The sequence below is a fragment of the Thermobia domestica genome, chromosome 16, assembly GCF_964235325.1.
Source record: "Thermobia domestica chromosome 16, izTheDome1.hap1.1, whole genome shotgun sequence".
In the NCBI taxonomy this organism is placed as follows: Eukaryota; Metazoa; Arthropoda; class Insecta; order Zygentoma; family Lepismatidae; genus Thermobia; species Thermobia domestica.
This window is the reverse complement of record NC_137469.1, coordinates 61,538,646-61,552,774: the sequence shown is the minus strand read 5'-3', so window position 1 is coordinate 61,552,774 and position 14,129 is coordinate 61,538,646. Positions and strand designations below refer to the sequence as shown.

Genomic DNA, 14,129 nt, shown 5'->3' with positions numbered 1-14,129 from the left:
ATCATGCATTTTTGGATAGAGCAGAATACAAATCTAACTCAATAACATACCGCCTCAGCTCAATAGCTAATAGTTTTGGAGATATTCGCTCCCCAAAGTTCATTTTCCCGCGTTTTTGGTCAGTCCTAGCTCTGAAACTATGCACTTTTGACCACGTGTCCACATAAACTTTTTTCCTTATTTTGATGTGAGGAATCACCTGTTTCAGTTTGGCGGTCTAGTTCATTAACACCCTGTGTATATATACATATATATATCCTATCAATCCCGGCGGGAGCTCACATGCTTCGGATTCTACGCTAAGCTGTAGTTCTACGTCCTATATAGCCTCGTTGCTGAAAGGGACGCTAAACTCTAATCCTTGCTTCCTTCACTTCAGATGTTGCTTGGGGGCGAGAGGGATCTCTATCGACATCTGAGTTTCCTGTTTTCGTATTAGCATATTAGTATACAATTTATTAGGTAATATGTACTTCTTAAACCATTCCAGGAAAGCTCCTGATCTTACTTGAAGCAAAGTTGATGTCTCCGTCCACTGCTCTCCTTGAACTCCTCTCCAGGTCCCTAACAGAGACAGACATACTCTGCCAGTAGCATACAAATTAGGGTTGAAACGGACTTTCCCGTACCCAGTTGTGCATAGCTGAACTAATGGAGGTGCAGATGGATATGTTGCTGGCAAAAATATGTCGAACTGAAAACAGCCTCCCGAGTATGGAGTTCCCTCAGGTCTGTAAAAAAACAAAATTTACTTTTGAGAACTAATGAAAAGAAAACAAGCAAATTACATTAAAGAACTCTTGCATGGGGGCAACATCAACTCTTGCATGAGTTTCCAATATAGTGATTATCTCTACTAAAAATGTATGTTTTGTTCTTACAGGAAGAGTACATTTAAAGTAAGCACGGCAAAATGGGGTTAGATAAAAGGATAAATTAGTAAACTTAACCAAAAAAAAAAAAAAAAAAAAAAAAATCGCACATTACGAGCCAGAAAGATACCGAAAATCTTGAACAGTCAAAGATTGTTCAATGAACTGTGTTCATCCACTTTTCCATTAAAGGGTATCAAATGTTCAAGAATTTTATGCTTATTTCTCCCCTTGCTTATACGGTATTCTAAAGTTGGCGCCCAAGGACTACGAGCATTATTCTGCAAGTCAAAATATAAAACAAAAAAACTAACTCCATGGCCTATGGAACCCGAAAGTTCAATGCCGCGTTCACAAAAGCTCTCCACTGATTTCTATCCTTAGCTAACTGGGTCCAGTTTCTACTTTGTATTCCAATTTCTGCGAGATCTATCTTAATATTATCCTCTCATCTGCGCCTAGGTCTTCCTAATGGTCGTTTTCCGATTGGTCTTCCAGTCAAGACTTTGAAAGCATTTCTACTTTCTTCCATTCTAGCTACATGGCCTGCACACCTAAGTCTCATAGACTTGATGACCCTAACAATGTTTGATAAACCGTATAAATTATGTAGTTCCTCATTATGAAGTTTCCGCCATTCTCCATTCCCGTTATTCTGGGGTCCGAATATTCGCCTCAGGATTTTCTTCTGAACTTCCCTCAGAGTAAGCGACCATGTTTCGCAACCATACAGAACAACAGGCATGATTATCGTTTTATATATTTTAAGCTTCAAATTCCTCGACAGAATTCGCGACGACAAGAGATTTTGAACCGAGTAGTAACACGAATTCCCTGCTTTTAGTCGACATTTAATTTCCTCGTGAATATGGTTTTCCTCTGTTAATATTAATCTTAGATATTTGAAACTATCCACTTCATCAAAAGTATTATTTAATATTTTAACGCATCCATAATTTGCCGTATTACGGTCCCGACGCACTTCATGTATTTAGTTTTCTCTGCATTTACTTCTAAACCCAAGTCACTGCAAGCGTTTAATAAGATCTCTGCATTTCTTTCTATTGATCTCCTATCATTCCCTATTAAATTTACATCATCAGCATACGCCATAACCTGATGAACACCGTTCAACTCTAGGCTCTGGTTGTTATCTTTGATTTTTCTTATAGCGTATTCCAGAACAAAGTTAAATAATAATGGCGACAACGCATCTCATTGTTTCAGGTCATTCTCGACATGAAATCTCGTGGACAAAAATTTTCCTACCCGGACTTTACTTTGAGATTCATTTAAACATACTTTAATTAATCTAATTAGCTTTTTCGGTATTTCAAATTCTGTAAGGACGTTGTATAAAGTTTCTCTCCTAACCGAGTCGTGTGCCTTTCTAAAATCAATAAATAGTTGATATACTGGGGTATTGTATTCCCACTTTTTTTTTTCGAGTATTTGGCGAATGGTAAATATTTGGTCGATGGTTGATCGATTTCGTCTAAATTCGCACTAATAACCTCCAATAATTTCATCTGCGTATGGGGTCAATCTTGCTAATAGAATGTTTGAAAGGATTTTATAGGATGTTGACAGAAGAGTCGATAATTATTACAGTCAGTTTTGTTGCCTTTCTTGTGGATTGGAACAATGATTGATTCTTTCCACTCTTGTGGCAATTCTTCCTTGTTCCAGATAAGGAGAATGAGTTTGTATATCTTGTTCCACAATTTTTCACCTCCAGCTCAAATTAACTCAACCGGAATTTCGTCTACACCCGGAGATTTGTGTTTCTTTAATTTCTTTATAGCGTTTTCTACTTCCATTCGGTTGGGTTCAGGAATGTACGGTTCTTCGGTGTGTATCTTCCTTTCTCCAGGCATATTAGCTTTTGGTTGTGTGTTAAGCAAATCGTCAAAGAAATCTTTCCATCTATTTAAGATGCTATCTGTATCCGTGAGGACTGTTCCGTCAGCTTTCTTTAATATATAATCACGAGGTTGATAGCCTTTCCTCAATTCATTGATCCCCTTATACATGTCCCGAATGTTTTTATTTTTACTATTATCTTGAAGTTCCTTAATTTTAGCTTTCAAAAAATCGCGTTTCTTTGTTCTAAAAGTTTTGGAAGAAGTCAAAAGAAAGCGAAATATATATATATATATATATATATATATATATATATATATATATATATATATATATATACATGTTTCGTGTCCTCGTCTGGAGACACTTTGGCGTGGGAGACCTAGGTTCGATTTCCGGCGGGAGCTCATGTGGTTCGCACTCCCCGTTAATCAGTAGATCCACGTCTCATATACCCTTGCTGCTGAAAGGGACGCTAAACTAAAATCAACTCAACTCAACTCGTCTGGAGACTGGAATTGCACTATGTGGCAACGTCGCAGAAAGAACCTCAGAGAAGATCTACCAATCTATCAAATAGTTTCATCGATTCTTTCCAGATGGCGTTAACAACAGTACCACTTACTAGCGTAACAATTGATGGATTCGAGGAGCAATGCTAATGGTTCCAAGTTAATCTGCAGCGTTGCCACATAGTGACATTTTGATTTCTCATAGCGATTAAAGGATGTTCCGGAGCATACAACATTATATAACATTTTCCCTTTATTTTGACTTGAACAATAGCGTTCTGTTGTTCGTGAAGCAGCACAACCTGGTTAATCTAATGGTTCAATTCTTATGTTTGTGTGAACTAGAAATAGAGTATTGCTAACAAGTTCTTTAAATCTGTTTTTAATATTTCTTCTCGTCATACCAAAGTAAAATACGCCCCCATCGCAGGCGTACATGGCTTTATATACACGGATGAAGAATCTAATTGATTAAAATAACATATTCGTGACTTTTCTTTAATATTTCTGAAAGAAATCGAAATAGGTTGCATTCAAATATTATAAAATAAAACTGAAATCTATTAAAGAGATCGGGGTAAAACGGAACATTTTTTTTTCATTGCTTTTTTGTTATCGCTTTGCACGTAACTCAGTTGAGTTAGCCTAACTGAACTTATCCTTCTCAGTCGCAATTTCACAATCACCTTCTTGTCCCAAATGCATTGTACTTAATTTCAGTCTGAAAACCTTCTTTAAGAGAAGGAAGAACTTTAATCAACTTACTCACACTTCAATTGGAAGTTGTACGTATATTATATATATATTTCTGAGACTTGACCTGGTGGTCGATGTATCTTTCCCGTTTGAAAGAACTGTGCTATATAATAGCGATATGAGTGGCATAGTACAAATATCACTAAAAAGACTACGTTATTCATATCGCTATATACCTCAGTTTTTTCAAACGGAAAATTCTAGTGGTCGATATATCGACAATGAGGACCCAGGAGGAAATACAAATAATATATGTGTGTGTGCAACTTTTAAACTAATAGGTTTAAAAAAATCTTTAGAGAGGGAAGGTTTTAACATATTCCGACCCCAACAGATTAACAGTATTGCCAACCCAACATATTTTTGTTTTTAATTTTTTGTAACTTTGTTCCTATTTATTCGAAATCGGTCATAAAATGATAACAGCATTCAACTCTAATGTACTTTAGATGTGCAATGTCCCGTCCATCTCACTCACGTTACGATTGTTATAGAGGTCTCTAAAATTTGGATATTTCTGATACTGTAGCGTGTTTAGTTTGTAATATTGAATAATAAATTTGGTATTATAAATTTTTGTTACTGTCACCTGAAGAATGTAACTTTATGTTAGGTTGGAAACACTGTTCATCGGTAGTATTGCAGAGTATGCCATACGATTTTCCCCCCGTTGATATTTGTCCATATAAATGTTTAGCGCTTTCTTATCTATTAGTTTAGAAATTACGAGATCATTTCAAAATAAATGCTCCATCCAACATCAGGTTGTCTAAAAAGTATTGAGCCTTTTCAGATCGAAATTGAGAATACATTTATTGTGATTTGAAAATAACATTAAGAAACCACATACGAACTATTTTGTTACATGATCTTCAGATATTTTTCGGCTAATACCATACTTTCGTAGCTATAGAACTTACGTGGTTTCTAGTCAAGAAACTGTAACAAGGTTTTCGCAGGCCTTTCTTGAAACTACCTTAACACAATTATATTGATAAACGGCGGAAGAAAGAAAGAAAGAAAAAAAAAAACCTCTACAGGTGAAAATTCAAAGATACACAAAGACTGAAAAACTGCACGAATGAATCGGGACGCGAACCCGGGATCTTCGGTGTACCGTGCCGATGTGTTACTCATTACACTATATAGTCCTCTCCCTGAACAGCCATACATTCCCTCATTTTTGAAGTCGATATTTATTCACGCGTATTTTCACTTAACGTGTATCATAACTTAACACCATTCAGAAGTTTTACAGAGACCGACACAAATACTAATCTGATGGTGTCAGGTCTAGGCTATACTGTGGATGCACTAAAACCTCCCAGCCAGTTATCCGTCAGAGACGGGTCATTAAAGACGTATGCGATCTGGTACTGTCAGTGATATACGACATCCTTTCTGTTGACAGTTCCGGGCATTTCTTTGAAATTCTTAGGTGACTGTTGACAGTACAGGTCTGAGTCTATCGTTCTGCCCAATGGCAGCAGCCCGTGATGCACGATACCCTTCTAATCCCACCAAATGCAAAAGAGCACAATCTTCCTGTGGGCTTTGCCACAGATTGTGAAGTTTCTTCTCATTTCGACCACAGCCTTTTCCCTACATTCCTGTCGTAGGTTATCTACTTTTCATTATTCATCAACCACTTCAGAAATGGCTCGATTTGGTTACGTTTCAGTAGAGATTTGATAGAAATTCGATCAAGTAAATGTTTTTTAGTCAGATCATTGGCACTCAAATCTTGAGCTCCGTTTTGTAGCCAGATTTCTCCAAATGGTTTAACACTGTTTGATAATGAATGTTCTGATTATTATCTATGTCATGTCATGAATGCTTACATGCCACCCTGCTCGACCTTTGTCGGAATATCATCCACTTTTGGACCTTGGATATCTACATTTCCAGAATGCAAACGATTAAACTATCTTTTGGCTGTTGCTTTTTGATAACATATATTGATCATGAACAGCAAAAATTTACTCACGATCCTGCACAGCATTTGCATCTTTATTGAAATATAATTGTAAAATATAGCGCAGTTTTGCGGCAAGTTCATTTATCTTTACGGCGCAAAATCTTACGTCTGATTATAATAAATCCTCTTGCACATCTACTACCTTCAACTGTCGAATGACGTTAAAAGACTTAACTCGCTGAGATTCATCTACCCTGAAATTTGGGACACTGAAGTCGTATCGTGTGCAGAAGGCTTAATTCCTGTTAGACTACCTGATATATGTTTGGAAGTTAAGCTGGCAAGCATTAAGGAAGAAATCAAGCTTCGCTTTATTAACAAAAACTATCAATTAATGTTGGTAGTACTGTATGATATTAACGTAAACATGCATCAAAATTATACAATACATGTGTAGTTAAATTAATCTGAGAATTTCAGAAACCTAAAGTCGTTTAGTACACTTCTCTAAATTGTCAGAATAAATATTTAAAAGTATAGAAAGCAAGGAAAGACCGTACTCACCCTATTATCAGAGCTCGTAACAATGTGCATTTTGAATCATCCTAAGAAAAAAAAAGAAATAACAATTACATGAGACAAAGTATTCTGACATTATTCACTTTAAACCAGTGTCTCCCAACTTTGTTTATCTGGCACCCCTTCCCCGCTCATAAACCCTGTATACGGTTCTCCCTCCTTCCAGCTCCTTGGTCATACCTGTCTTTTCTTTGCCCCCTTCTGCGATTTCAGATATTTCAGATGCAGCATTGAATTCTCAAATAATAATATCAAAGGGAAGTTAAGCACCTGGAAGGGATGGTTTCATATCAATTTAATTTTGTACACGTGCATACCATCGGCGGGTATATAAGTGATTAGAGTTGCAATGATCTATGGCGGCTAGAAGGGTCGCCAGACTGCATTAGACCGTGTTATCAAGCCTGATAGGATACATAAGAGGCATACGCAGCGTCAGGAGGTTCGTGAGCACTAAGGACCTGGAGAATGTTGAGTGCTGGTATGAGATAACGTTGCTAGCACCTGAGGCCTCATTGTGGGAGCTGGTCGAATCATATCCAGGTATGTGGGGCACTCGGATGTGACAGTGGTCAAATGTTGGAGGGTGGGAATGAACGTAAGGAAAAACTACAAGCATTGTCAAGTTTCTTTCAACGAAGTCTGACCACACCAAGGGAGAAGAATTGACATACTGTACTCATTGTTCGCATCTGCTATCCGGGCACAAATAAATGGAAAAGTTACAACAACCCGTGTCAGATCGCACCATTGGTCAGAGACTAGCACCAGCCGGACCACTGAATCGCAGTCCCATGGATAGACTGTCGTTAACATAACACATGAGGTTGTGTTTGAAGTTGTGCCGTATCAGTGCAGCACATACTGCTGACCAGTGGATAAATCTCAGTTCGGCACTACCTGGGATTACCATCATCTGCGAGAACGGTGGCGCCGATGAGAGTATATATGCTACCAATGTTTTAAAGAGAGACACCGATGTTACGCCTGGTGTCAAATCAGTCCCAACATCAATATCCAGCATATTGAGAACTAGTTATAGCAATCGTGGATTAACTTGCCTCAGGAGAGGACACAACAGATCTATGAAACCCTTACTAAATGAATTAGTGAAGATGTGCGCTGGAATAAAATCATATAATTACGTGGTGACAACATTAATGTATTCTGGTGGCCATTATAGAAGTCACAGACCGTTGCCTCTTTGGTCATTTACATACCCACCAATAGTATGAGTGCGTACGAAATCAATTACACATCGGACCATTCCTTCCACGTGCTTAATATATTTTATTAGTGTAATAATAATAATTTTCTTACAATTTATATTTATTTCCAGTAACTCTTCCGCAAACCACTGTAGACCATTTGTACTATTTGTTTTTAATAAAAACACAGCTCTTTCTCAATAGTTATTTTGTGTTTGTATGGTATTTAATTTGCCATTTCTTTGCTGCAATATTTGTAATTCAATACTGGGAAATTCAATGACTAAGAAGAATATGATTAAGTATACATATTTATTTGTTCACTCCTTTCCTCATCTTTTTAACCGTCTCCTATAAAACTTTTTTTGCATCTGTCTTATTCAGTGGCGTGACGTAACACTTTGACGATTGTTACCGGTTGTTGATATTACAAGTATCTCTAGTTTTTCAATATCAGCAAATCTAATACTTTTTTCTTTTAGTGTAGCAACCATTTCAAACTACAGGCATTGGCATCATTTTTTTTGGGGGGGGGGGGGTCAAATCTCACTTCATTTACCTTGATCTTTTTGAAAAATGTGGCTATTCAGGTTCTTCCATTTTTTACTAGATAGAATCGAAACCGTCTCTCAATAATCTTAGATATTCTTCAAAGTCATCTATTTTCTTTCTACAGTAACTTACATAATGAATTTTCTTTTCTAAGATATTGAACAAGATTCTTACTTTATCCTATAACATAAAACAGTTCAAGTAAAAAAAATGAAGTCAAAACTTTGAAGGATTTGATAGAATTTTGCTACACGAACTCTAATTTGAGAATCCCATTTACCGATGTTTTCGTCGTGGATTTAAACAGTCCTAACAGTTCATCTTTTAAGCTATACAGCACATTAGTTATCCTACTTCTATAGTTCCACCTTGTGTTTGAGATTGTTGGGGTACTTTTGTTGACTACATAGTGCAGAGCATTTGTTCTTTTTGAAGACTTCGAGAAAAAAGACGCAAGTCACGACATAGTTTAAAAAAAAAAAAAAATTTACATTCTTTTGTACAGTCAACGGACTTTTCTAAAACTAAATTAAGCCTATGGGCATAGCTATGAAAAAAATAGACTTCTACCTCACCAACCATAACTGAAGCTCCATCTTTTGTTTGAGCAACAAGTTTTCCGTATTGAAAACTAGCCAGACAGTCAAACACAATTTGGGACAGTCTAACTACGATATGATGAAGACGATTGCATAGTTGTTTTTCAAACACATCAAAGTGAATCAAAGTGCAAATTCAACTACTAGGCTAGAGCTGCAAATTTGCTGAATAGAAAGTATTCTATACTAAATTAAAAACTAATTATTTTCAATTAGCACAAATCCTAAATAATAATAAGTATTCGAATTAGAAAGAGCGCCGGAAACATTTCTCCTTCTCTCTAGCTATCATTACTATTCCCCCTTGATCTTGAAACAGTTCACATATAGCACAATATGTTTCATCGATGGGCATTCCTGTATATTTAATGACACGCTTCAGAGACTGACAATATCTTTGCTCTTTAAGGCACGAGACAATTACCATCTAATTTTTTCTAGCGTTTAAACAGCTAGAAAATCTCAGTAGTAGTAGTAGTAGTAGTAGTAGTAGTAGTAGTAGTAGTAGTAATAATAATAATAATAATAATAATAATAATAATAATAATAATAATAATAATAATAATAATAATAATAATAATAATAATAATAAATTTCAATAGCTCAAATTAACAGTCAATAAGAAACTTTATTTTGAATCAAAGCAAACATATTAAATTTGTTTGTTAGAATATCCTAAGGAGTATATTCTTCTTGTTCTCTATTGGTATATTATTCAAATTTAAAGGTAATATATTAATATACAAAGTCATGCGAAAATGATATTTTAACATATAAGTCATGCACTTCGGAACATACAGTCTCACAGTGGCAGGTGTTCAATGCTATTACTATGAAAAACCTGCTACTTATATTTGTCTGAAATTGTATACTGTTAAGACAATATAATAACCTTACGAATATGGAAATTACAGCCAAATTTCCGTTCTTGGAATGGGAAAGCAAACGAAACAGTATAGTAAAATCACTGTCAGCTCGATCCTATTTCACGAGAGGAGAGCGGGTACAGTAAACATGTTGATGATATTCTAGATTCTACTTGTTTTGACAGGGAACGTTCCTACTTTTTCCTGATCCACTTAGCCGAACGGTAACATAAGGGCCATTCCGAAAAGTCCAAATACGAGCGCGCAGGATGCTTCTGGCTGGCACGCTGAAAGGTACTTCTGGAGTGAATGACCGCTATCGGAGTTCGCATTACCTCTGAAATCTGCGGTATCAACAACAGTACTGTATGTTCCTATTTGGCGCTGGCATGTTGTGTTCATTCACATTGTAAATGCGGCATAAGCTGTCTGAACTTTTTTTTTTTTTTAAAGAAAAAAGAAAGAAAAGGAAAATATGTAAACATCTTCCCATATTGATGATGAAATTTAGAGACATATGAAAACCACGGAAAACTGTCATATTTTTACCGTTACCGCCGGTAACAGCGGTAATATGCACTACACGTCCCTGGTCTTATTCGAAAATACAAGAATTAAAGGGGTAAATCTTCACAGGAATTTCTAAAATAAGTAAATACTTACAAAATTTTTAGAAACTAAACTCAGAAGTTCCTAAACGTTTATGGCTTTATTTTAAGAATCTTGACAAACTCCATATAGAACAAAATATACATAGGAGCAATGGGAACCAATCGATTTTTCTAACTAATTTTATCTCTGTAGATGTAAATGAAGTGAAATTACGTTAGGAACGGAAATATAGTTTTCACCATCAAATAGTTGAACTACTTACATTACATGAACTGTACAAGTTTTCTGTTTGTATATTAATGAACATTTATGATGATTCAACTAAAATACAAGAAAGAGGCGACATTCCTTTGGAATAAAACATCAAACCATCCGTAACTGCAGATGCAACAAACCCGAAATGATAAGACGACTGGGTAACCCAGGAATCAAACTCGGATATTCGGCTTACGGTGACACTGAATTAGTAATCCTTCCCTAAACAGTAACAACCAGGGGAGTGGAAAATGTTTAGTCTGAGAGAAGATTGGGTAACATTAGCTAGTGTGAAATCAAATTGCTAGGTTCGAGTTCCAGCAGTTATGATTTTTCACTCTCAATTTTACTGAATCTATATCTACAAAGGGATTTAGTGTTGAAAGAATATAGGTTGTTACCTCTATTGCTCATATGTAATCTAAATTGACTGCCATATTTATTTATTTAGGTAGGCCAGTGAGCAATCTAAGCACAACAACAGTTGTAAATTATCGTACATATGCTTAAATAGATGAACAACCTGAAATTCGTGACAAGAAACACATAACCTCTTTGTTAATGCTCCCAGTACATTTCCCAACCAATCAATGAACTTGACCAAGAGAAGAAATTGGTGGCTGGTACTGCCTTGCATAGTGGTTACCGGCATCGGTTTTTTTTTCTTTCTTTTAAGAATTAGGAATTATATTTTAGAGGGCATTCAGCATCTATGGTCTTTTAAGCCCATAAAAAATGTAAGAGATGATGTCCCTCGGCGATCATACTACTCGAAGAAGTGGAGAAGGAAGAAAGCAATGGGAAACGAAAGAAGTGGTCTGGAATCTTTATGTTAGGTGGCATCCCAGAATTTGCCTGGTATTAATGAGGAAAAAAATAAGAAAAAACTTCACTGAGGATGACTGGCCAAAAAGCTTTTGCACCTTTCTGTCCCAGTGTCCCTAGCGGGAATCGAACCCGGGACCGCTCGCACCAAGCTGAATGTGTTGGGAGGTATCACATCGGCAAGGTAAACCACAGAACCGGATTCGATCTTCAGTTCAGTCCCACTTTTCATATAAACAAAGTATATTTCTTTCTACATCTGAATCTATCCGAAAACTTGAACAGATTCAAGATTCATACTTTTTTTGGGGGTGGGGGTGGGGGTGGGGTTTAAACCATTATCACCTTTCTTAGAACGTTTGCAATATGTACAGACTTTTGGTGACATTACGAAGCAGCTTCATTTTACAATCTTTTCTTTTGGTTGGTTGGTTTGAACTTTAACGTCCCTTTCAGGCGCCAAGTTTATGTGATACGTGGACTTATACCATAAGCTCCCATCGAGAATGGATCCCAGGCCTCCGACGCAGAAAATGGATATGATGCCCATATAGTCAAGAAGAACCGTTTTTTTTTTTTTTTTTTTAATGCTTAATTTGTTCGTAAAATAAATAGTTTTGGTAATGCAAAACTGTTTTTTTCAAACCAATTCAAATAAAACCTGTCTGAATGGTTACGCATATTTTTAATTATAAAGCACACAAAAAATAAAACTACCTTAGGCTTATAGGCTTCACAGAAAAAAAATTTTCTTGTCTATTATTAATTCTCTGCTGCGGCAGACTTTTTTTTTTTTGCTTAAACGTTAAAATAAAATACGTAAAGTAAGACAATTTTTCTTAGAATCTATGTCTTACGAAAGAACTGTATTGTTTGCTACCTTCAAAATGTCTCTCGCTTGGTAGCATAATAAACCAGTTGAGAATGCTCCAAGAGCATTGCCAGAACGAACTTAAAAAGAATGGAGAGATGGACCGGGAAGGATAACTGTGATTGTTCCAACATGTAAAAGTAAATCTTTTTATTCACCTCTCCTGTTTTTCGCAAACATTCGCGAAATATCATCTGTCTCTGACTTACACCCGAGAAAAGGCTCCTCAAATCTAAAAAAATCGAACTTTTTTGTCCAAAATCTGGGGAACTGTGGCCAGTAGCCAGTTGTTCACTGGGTTACTATTTGGTAACGAAATGTTCACCATCCTCTTAGGTAATGCCAATACAAATATGATCTTTCCATGACTTACGATTCCCGAGAAATGGATCCTTAAATCTCCCGAAATCGGAACTATTTTTTGGCCAAATATGTCGGGAACAGTAAGTCATAGAGAGATGATATTCGTGCTGATCAATATATAAGAGCATGGTAAACATTTTAGTACCAATATTCACTGGTGGACACTGGTCAAACTAGTGGCCACTTGGACAGTGACCACCGGTTACTATTTGGTACCAAAATTTTCACCATCCTCTTACATATTGATCAACATCATCTGTATATGACTTACGGCTCCAGAGATATGGATCCTTAAATCTCAGGAAATCGGCCATTTTTTGGCCAGTATCTCGGGAACGGTAAGAGTGACGCGAAAAATTCCATCACTTTCTCAGATAGTTTTTGATGCTCTATCGAATGGAGGCCTCAAAATTGAAAAAAAAAAAAAAAAAAAAATCGCAAACAACAGACACACACACACAGACATAGAGAATTCAGTAACCAACTTTTTAAGTTCGTTGAAAATAGATTTACCTGCAGTAAACGTGGTTAATAACTTGATTAATAACAACATTGCGTGAATTCCGTTCACTCAAATTAATTTGAACTAAATCAATATATTTTCTAATTGCAATTACAATTTATGGTTTCGCTCACTTGTGCTGTAGCCTTTGACGAAGTACTTAGGACGGATGGATTAGGAAATCTGAAGTTACAGCAGGGTCTAGTAAATATTAAAAGATTGCTTCCATTTATTTATAATCACTCATCATGAATTACACAGCAACATCAACAAATCTTAAATTAAAAATAAGACGCTAACACCAGTAGTTTTAGTTGTTTCTTCACCTTTGTGTTGTCTTTCTTCAATACTCTTAATATTACATTATAGTCTGTAGTATATAATCAGGTTTTGTGATTTGACACCACTGGAAAAAAATAAAGAAAGAAAGAAACTGCTAAATCTATTTGTGTTACTGTTTAACTCACGAAGATTGATTATAATTAAGAGCATTCTATTTATATTTATTAGACTACAGTATTATTATTATTATTATTATTATTATTATTATTATTATTATTATTATTATTATTATTATTATTATTATTATTATTATTTTAACGTGTACTTAAATTTCTTAACCTACCTGTATTAAACGCAGCGACGAAGACTACATCACTACACTCCGCGTCACCCGAATTGGCACATGGCATCAGCCAATAAGTTAGCTGTGCGCTGTTTCTATATCTTTAGGGAGGAATCTAATCATCCACAACTAATTTTGTTCGTATTTGTGGACAATTATGAATAATCAGATTCGTCATTGAAGGTTTGGTATCAGCGCACTGCGAGCTTATTGGCTGACTCATGCGTCAATTCGGGTGAGGCGGAGTGTAGTAGCCGAAGTTACAATACTGCACAGAAAATTTGCTTACATTTATTAATGATAATGAGATGTTTGAGTATGATGACCGCCATATTTTAAAATTAAATTACG

The 14,129-nt window shown here is 36.0% G+C and overlaps 1 protein-coding gene across 3 annotated transcripts in view; it reads right to left on the bottom strand.

Annotated features, from left to right (window-relative positions):
• Positions 1-14,129, bottom strand: part of LOC145673093 (uncharacterized) — a 126,641-nt gene that overhangs the window by 24,939 nt on the left and 87,573 nt on the right. For all 3 annotated transcript variants that reach the window (XM_081742450.1, XM_081742451.1, XM_081742452.1), the window contains exons 18-19: positions 6,486-6,526; positions 509-731 (exon numbers count right to left, since the gene is read on the bottom strand). In XM_081742450.1, the coding sequence (XP_081598576.1) occupies positions 509-731; positions 6,486-6,526 (264 nt within the window). The remainder of the gene's footprint in view (positions 1-508; positions 732-6,485; positions 6,527-14,129) is intronic.